The 8,726-nt window shown below is 39.3% G+C and overlaps 1 protein-coding gene across 1 annotated transcript in view; it reads right to left on the bottom strand.

Annotated features, from left to right (window-relative positions):
* The window catches only part of nop14 (NOP14 nucleolar protein homolog (yeast)), a 25,115-nt gene that overhangs the window by 2,070 nt on the left and 14,319 nt on the right, over positions 1 to 8,726 (bottom strand). Inside the window, 12 exon segments of the mRNA XM_016533738.1 lie at positions 85 to 244; positions 1,887 to 2,040; positions 3,200 to 3,301; positions 3,393 to 3,528; positions 3,736 to 3,821; positions 4,967 to 5,097; positions 5,459 to 5,780; positions 6,294 to 6,437; positions 6,440 to 6,544; positions 6,653 to 6,745; positions 7,897 to 8,069; positions 8,154 to 8,295. Coding sequence (XP_016389224.1) covers positions 85 to 244; positions 1,887 to 2,040; positions 3,200 to 3,301; positions 3,393 to 3,528; positions 3,736 to 3,821; positions 4,967 to 5,097; positions 5,459 to 5,780; positions 6,294 to 6,437; positions 6,440 to 6,544; positions 6,653 to 6,745; positions 7,897 to 8,069; positions 8,154 to 8,295 — 1,748 coding nt within the window.

The following is an 8,726-nucleotide window of genomic DNA, read 5'->3' as shown; positions in this document are numbered from 1 at the left end:
AAAGCTATTTGAATTGAATTGTGTGTGTGTGTGTGTCTGTGTGTGTGAGAGAGTGTGTGTCTGTGTGTGTGTGAGTGTGTGTACCTGCAGTGGTCTCTCTCCACTGGACTCTCCGCTGGGATTCTGTGAGCTGTGTGCAGTGAAATGGGTTTCCTGTTCCAGCTGTGAGACGCGCTTGGATCCGTCAAAACCAGCAGATCACAGTTCTTCCCCTGCCGTCTGAATGGACTCACCACCGTATAACCTAAAAACACACACACAACGGTCAGAATGAGTGCTTATGAAAGCACGAGACACACACAGAACACGCGCGGTCACGTGAGCATAATGGACATCCGCTCAGACTGAACGTGTGAATACAGTAATGCAGCTGTCGCTCGTGATGATGGACATGAGCAGACAGGAAACACCCAGATTCCTCTTCCTGTTTCCACATGAGCAGCTCGTTATGTTTGATCAGATGACAGAAAATCTCACTGGACGCTTGAGAATGTAGAAAATTTCACATCAGAGGCAGACGTGACACTCCACCCCGACACACCAGATCACACCATAGACACAGATTCTTACTGCTCATGTCAACACACTCCACACAAACACACTCATACACACACACACACACACTCTCACACAAACACACACTCTCACACAAACACACTCATACACACACACTCATATATACACACACACACACATATATACACACACAGTCAGTCAGTCAGTCAGTCAGTCAGTCACTCACACACTCACACACACTCTGCAGTACCCGTGTTGTGTTTGTTGGGGAGCGTCAGGTGCAGGAGCCCCAGCAGGAAGTTCAGCAGTTCTGGGAAAAACCTTTGAGACAGAGAGACGAATTCCAGCGCTAGACAGCAGAGGATCAAACCCTTACACACGTCCTCCAGAGAGACGACAGCACACTGAAACACACACACACACACACACACACATCAGGACAGACCAGGAACACAGTCGAGCTCCGCAGGGAAAAATGACATTAGTTTCCTCCACAGAGAACTGATTTGTAATGATAAAGTAGAGCTGCACTGATCTGAATAATGCCTCAATTGTCTTCTGTAGAGTATTGTCTTCATATCTGATGAATTTTGCAGCATTAACACTTAATTATTAGTCTGTTTATAACCGAGCAGCTGTATAAAGCACTATAGAAATAAAGGTGACTTTAATAAAAAACATTAATACACAGATCTACTGTGAGCTACAAAGTTAATCAGTGGCATTTGCTTTTGTTGAAGCCATCAATCCACTTTATGTCAACTTAAAAAGCAAGTTTAACAGCAGAATTCCTGTATTACCCATGATTCTGCCAAGAAACATCCAGACTAGAGAATAATCACAGCTCTGCCGTTCCCATGAAGCACAGGGCAAACATATCTGCATACTTTCTGAACTAACTTATAAGATACTGCTTCTACATACAATCAATAACTTTAATTTAATAGTTTTATATTTTTCCATTTTTAATTTGATTGTAATTGTTCATGGTGTTGTTTTAGTATTATTTATATACTATTACAGTATTTAATATTTTGAATAAAGTTTTATTGTTACATATTAATTTTCATTTTAAGTTGAAGCAGTTTTGTTATTTGCTTTAATGTTTTTATTAGTTTATTTCTATTTAGCTTTGTTTTTATATCATTTTAGTAATTTTAGTACTTTATTTCAGTTAGTTGCCAAAGCAACATTTTAAATGTTTAGGTTTTTTCAACCTTATGTTTTCCATCTAATATGTATATTTTATTTCATCTTTATTGTAATTAATGAGTTTTTTTTAATAGTTGTAGTTTCCATCAATAACACTGATGGGATTGTAGTTCTTCAGTCAGTCAGTCACTCACACACTCACACACACTCTGCAGTACCCGTGTTGTGTTTGTTGGGGAGCGTCAGGTGCAGGAGCCCCAGCAGGAAGTTCAGCAGTTCTGGGAAAAACCTTTGAGACAGAGAGACGAATTCCAGCGCTAGACAGCAGAGGATCAAACCCTTACACACGTCCTCCAGAGAGACGACAGCACACTGAAACACACACACACACACACACACACATCAGGACAGACCAGGAACACAGTCGAGCTCCGCAGGGAAAAATGACATTAGTTTCCTCCACAGAGAACTGATTTGTAATGATAAAGTAGAGCTGCACTGATCTGAATAATGCCTCAATTGTCTTCTGTAGAGTATTGTCTTCATATCTGATGAATTTTGCAGCATTAACACTTAATTATTAGTCTGTTTATAACCGAGCAGCTGTATAAAGCACTATAGAAATAAAGGTGACTTTAATAAAAAACATTAATACACAGATCTACTGTGAGCTACAAAGTTAATCAGTGGCATTTGCTTTTGTTGAAGCCATCAATCCACTTTATGTCAACTTAAAAAGCAAGTTTAACAGCAGAATTCCTGTATTACCCATGATTCTGCCAAGAAACATCCAGACTAGAGAATAATCACAGCTCTGCCGTTCCCATGAAGCACAGGGCAAACATATCTGCATACTTTCTGAACTAACTTATAAGATACTGCTTCTACATACAATCAATAACTTTAATTGAATAGCTTTATATTTTTCCATTTTTAATTTGATTGTAATTCTTCATGGTGTTGTTTTAGTATTATTTATATACTATTACAGTATTTAATATTTTGAATAAAGTTTTATTGTTACATATTAATTTTCATTTTAAGTTGAAGCAGTTTTGTTATTTGCTTTAATGTTTTTATTAGTTTATTTCTATTTAGCTTTGTTTTTATATCATTTTAGTAATTTTAGTACTTTATTTCAGTTAGTTGCCAAAGCAACATTTTAAATGTTTAGGTTTTTTCAACCTTATGTTTTCCATCTAATATGTATATTTTATTTCATCTTTATTGTAATTAATGAGTTTTTTTTAATAGTTGTAGTTTCCATCAATAACACTGATGGGATTGTAGTTCTTTTCCTCATTAAACTCATTAAGTTCACAGTCTTGTGTGTTTGTCTTCTCAATTTTTCTGCTTCAAATCAAAGTTTATAATGTTTATAATGATTGTAGTTAGCTGGTTTGCTAACACAACTTTTTCAAACACTATACAGGAAAAATACGTCTAGAATCAAGGCTGCTGAAAAAGTGGGCGGCACTGAAGCTGAACGTATAACTAAATAAAGCACCATCCACTCATTACAGACACAGACCCTGGTGAGCGCCTGACTGATGTAGAGGAACGCTGGAGTCGTCACCGGATGTCTGAAGTCTGATGTGGGGAACAACAGCGCCGTGATCTTCAGGAGGACCAGCTGCACACACACACACACACACACACACGATGAGCTCAGGATCAGCCTCTCGTCTCTGTATCTGTGCTCCTGTGTCAGTCCATCTGCGCACCATGTCCAGATCAGGCATCGCTGCTCGACCTTTGACCTCCAGCGTCTCCTCCATGCTGTGGCTGCAGTCGCTGAGTAACGTCTGCACGGCTTTACACGCGGCCTCAGGAAACATCTGACACAGACCGCAGATCTGACTGCAGAACACACACACACGAATGAACACACGGCAGCTCATGTCATCTCTGTGTGTGTGTGTGTGTGTGTGTGTGTGTGTGTGCACGCGCGTGTGTGTGCGTGTGAGAGAGAGTGTGTGTGTGTGTGCGCGCGTGTGTGTGCGTGTGAGTGAGAGAGAGAGAGAGAGAGAGAGAGAGCGAGAGTGTGTGTGTGTGTGTGTTACTCACGGGACGAGTGCGCTGACGGTTCTCAGATCAGGAGGATTCTGGGTGGCGAGTTCACCGACATACTCCAGCAGAAAACCGAACAACTTCTGAACACAATAAAACACAATCACATTTAACACACACACTCACACACACACACACACACACACACACACAGCGGCTCTGTGTCAAACGCTAAGCACACTGTATGATGGGGTCTACATAGGCAGCATCCTGACCGACTCAAAAATGGTCAAACAGCTTCTATTGGAGCACTTGAGATGTTTTCAAACTAAAACCATAAAAAGCCTTTCATTTCATTAAAATTAAATTAAAATTAAAGGCAAAATCAATATTAATAAAACTTTGACTTTAAAATAAGAAAATATAAAAATGTAAATAAAAAAAAAATAACTATAATAATAATAAAATTGCAAATATTAATAAACACTGTAGTAGCATGTGAATGATACAGGGTTTGATCTGCTCTCTCTCTGACCTGTAGTTTGGCTTTGTTTCCTGCGGCCAGACTGGGATGGTGACACTTGAGCGTTCTGTCCAGAATGAGGCGCTGCTGCTCTGATCCGTGATCCTGCAGGAGTGCCTTCAGATCACTGGAGCTCTCTGGAGCTGAAACACACACACACACACACACACACACTAGTGAGCTCATCTCTTAGACTTCCACTGTATCTCCTAACCCGACCTCTGACTACGGAGAGGGAATTGATGCATTATTCCAAACAAATAGATTATGAAATGTTGTGTTTGTGACAAAAATATATTTGTGAATACATTTTTTATTTGCAAATCTCATTTTATTTATGAATTTAATTAATGTTTGTGAAACTGTGAATCATAATCTATTTATTTGGAATTATGCAACAATTCTATCTCCATATCTGACTCCTAAACAATCTTGTTTTCGTGGCAGATTTATTCAAACATGGCAGGTCAGCTGACGATCATGACGATCATGTGACTGTGGTACCTGTGAAGGTGTAGGGCAGTTCTGCTCTGGCTGCTTCCTGTGCAGCTTTCTTCTGCTACTCACTCACTGCTGGAGGCTCTTCAGCACAGACCTGCTCTTCCTCAGCGCCCTTCAATATTAATAAAACTTTGACTTTAAAATAAGAAAATATAAAAATGTAAATAAAAAAAAAATAACTATAATAATAATAAAATTGCAAATATTAATAAACACTGTAGTAGCATGTGAATGATACAGGGTTTGATCTGCTCTCTCTCTGACCTGTAGTTTGGCTTTGTTTCCTGCGGCCAGACTGGGATGGTGACACTTGAGCGTTCTGTCCAGAATGAGGCGCTGCTGCTCTGATCCGTGATCCTGCAGGAGTGCCTTCAGATCACTGGAGCTCTCTGGAGCTGAAACACACACACACACACACACACACACTAGTGAGCTCATCTCTTAGACTTCCACTGTATCTCCTAACCCGACCTCTGACTACGGAGAGGGAATTGATGCATTATTCCAAACAAATAGATTATGAAATGTTGTGTTTGTGACAAAAATATATTTGTGAATACATTTTTTATTTGCAAATCTCATTTTATTTATGAATTTAATTAATGTTTGTGAAACTGTGAATCATAATCTATTTATTTGGAATTATGCAACAATTCTATCTCCATATCTGACTCCTAAACAATCTTGTTTTCGTGGCAGATTTATTCAAACATGGCAGGTCAGCTGACGATCATGACGATCATGTGACTGTGGTACCTGTGAAGGTGTAGGGCAGTTCTGCTCTGGCTGCTTCCTGTGCAGCTTTCTTCTGCTCCTCACTCACTGCTGGAGGCTCTTCAGCACAGACCTGCTCTTCCTCAGCGCCCTCACCGTCCTCATCCTCACTGCCCTCACCGTCCTCATCCTCACTGCCCTCATCAGACTGCAGGTCACAGTGATCATCTTCTTCTTCATCCTCATCATCATCAGCAGCATCAACATCTTTAGCAGCAGCATCGTCCTCCTCCTCTCCTCCCTCTTCATCACCATCATCATCCTCTTTCTCTTCCTCCTCACCCTCGATGTTCCATTTTCCGTCCTGCAGGCAGCCAGAGAATCATGTGTCTGTTACTCATTTACATACATCAACATTTAAATATTCAGTTTTTGCACACAAAAAAAGTCAACATTTTTGTGCATCACTGAATAGTTGTTTCAAAGCAGCTTCACAGTACTAAACAGGAAAATAACTGTTAATGTTGTAAAATTTATAAATTATGAAAAAGTCAAAGCTATTTAAAGCTATTTAGTTAGTTTAAAAAAAAATAATTGACTAAACACTATTTTTAATTATTCTACAGTACTTTCATAATGACTTTTTTTTATAAATTAAATCCTTAAATTTAAAACATTTAATATTTAAAATGTACAAAATGCATAATAAAAAAAATAAGTAAATTAAATAATACATTAAATCGACAGCTAAATATTGTGTGTGTGTGTGTGAGTCTGTGTGTGTGTAAATAGTGTGTCTGTGTGAGTGAGTGAGTGAGTGTGTGTGTGTGTGTGTGTGTGTATATAGTGTGTGTGTGAGTGAGTGTGTGTTTCTGACCTTGTAAGCGAGTGTTTTGCGGTCGTCTCCGTCCAGTATGAATCCATCATTCATATCGTCAGCAGAGATGTGTGTGTTGGTCTGAACAGCCTCTTCCTCAGCGTCTCCCATCATCCTCTTCAGTCTGTTGGCCTGAAACACAAACACACATCAGTGAGGTCTTCCTCTTCCTCCTCCTCCTCAGGTGTACGGCAGCAGGAGCTCAGTACCTCCAGAGTCTGCAGGCGCGCAGTCATGTCATACGCGTCCAGCTGACACACACACACACACACACACACACACACACACAGTGTCAGAGTGAGGGACAGCAGCACACGCTCAGAAACAGCATCAGTATTTGAACGCAGGTGCTTCAGTACCTTGGGTTTGTCTGTCTCGTCCTTCCTCTCTGCTTTGGGGGTTTTGTGGGCCAGAAGGTTCTGGATTTATTGTTACATGTCTGTATAGTTATTCTCACAGATGTAGTTATTATCACAGATGTAGTTAAAGTTATTGTCACAGATGTTATATAGTTATTGTCACAGATGTTATATAGTTATTGTCACAGATGTTGTTATAGTTATTGTTACAGATGTTATAGTTATTGTTACAGATGTTATAGTTATTGTTACAGATGTTATATAGTTATTGTCACAGATGTTGTTTTAGCTATCGTTACAGTTATTGTTAAAGTTGTCATTGTTACAGATGTTAGTTATTGTCACAGATGTTATAGTTATTATTACAGATGTTATATAGTTATTGTCACAGATGTTATATAGTTATTGTCACAGATGTTGTTTTAGTTATCGTTACAGTTATTGTTACAGTTGTCATTATTGTTACAGATGTTATAGTTATCACAGCTGTAGTTAAAGTTATTGTTACAGGTGTCGGTATAGTTTTTGTTACAGATGTTATATAGTTATCGTTACAGTTATTGTTACAGTTGTCGTTATGGTTACAGATGTTATAGTTATTATCACAGTTGTAGTTAAAGTTATTGTTACAGGTGCCAGTATAGATGTTATAGTTATTGTTACAGATGTTATATAGTTATCGTTACAGTTATTATCACAGTTGTAGTTAAAGTTATTGTTACGGTGCCAGTATAGATGTTATAGTTATTGTTACAGATGTTATATAGTTATCGTTACAGTTATTGTTACAGTTGTCGTTATTGTTACAGATGTTATAGTCATTATCACAGTTGTAGTTAAAGTTATTGTTACAGGTGCCAGTATAGATGTTATAGTTATTGTTTCAGATGTTGTTAAAGTTATTACAGTTGTCGGTATACTTATCATCACAGCTATTGTTACAGCTGTTGTTATAGTAATCTTTACTGATGTTATCAATACATTTATCTTAATAGTTCTTATTAAAGATGTTGTTATTGTTATTACAACTATCATTATAGTTAACATTACAGCTGTCATTATAGCTACTATATCTATCATTATAATTCTTACAACTATTGTTAACGCTACCATTATAGTTATCGTTACAGCTATCATTATAGCTAGCGTTACAAGTATCGTTATTGTTACAGCTATAGTTATTGTTGCAACCATCATAGCTATCACTACAGTTATCACTAGTCATTATAGCTTTTGTTAATCACGGTAAAGCAACGTTTTATTATTTGAGGAAACACTTTGACCTTTTCCTGTTTGGATTTGATGATGAGCTCCTCGATCAGCTCCTGCCGTGATTTGGGTTTGTGTTCTTCATCTTCAGCGCTCTTCTTCCTCAGCAAACCTCCTCCGCCGCCGAAATGTGTGGCGGTCAGTTCAGCTGCAGAAACAACGATCACCACATCAGTTACTGACCGTAACACTGATGATCAGTGCATTCAGAGAACGTGTTTAAACGAGTCACCTGACAGCAGGCCCTTCTCCTCAGAGTCGCTGTCGCTGTCAATAACATCCTTCATCTTCTCCATCTCCGCCAGAGACTGGCCGTAATGGGTCAGCTCCTCTTCCTCATTCAGATTATACATGTCCTTCCTGTCATGAGTGCGCTACACACACACACACACACACACACAGAGAGAGAGAGACACACACACACACACAGAGAGAGAGAGACACACACACACACACAGAGAGAGAGAGACACACACACACACACAGAGAGAGAGAGACACACACACACACACAGAGAGAGAGAGACACACACACACACACAGAGAGAGAGAGACACACACACACACACAGAGAGAGAGAGACACACACACACACACAGAGAGAGAGAGACACACACACACACACAGAGAGAGAGAGACACACACACACACACAGAGAGAGAGAGACACACACACACACACAGAGAGAGAGAGAGAGACACACACACACACACACACACACAGAGACAGACACACACACACAGAGAGACACACAGACAGACAGAGACACACAGACACAGAGAGAGAGAGACACACACACACACACA

The sequence above is a fragment of the Sinocyclocheilus rhinocerous genome, unplaced genomic scaffold (genome assembly GCF_001515625.1).
Source record: "Sinocyclocheilus rhinocerous isolate Xijiao unplaced genomic scaffold, SAMN03320098_v1.1 scaffold124, whole genome shotgun sequence".
NCBI lineage: Eukaryota > Metazoa > Chordata > Actinopteri > Cypriniformes > Cyprinidae > Sinocyclocheilus > Sinocyclocheilus rhinocerous.
Note: the sequence above shows the minus strand (reverse complement) of the source record. Positions and strands in the feature narration are given on the sequence as shown.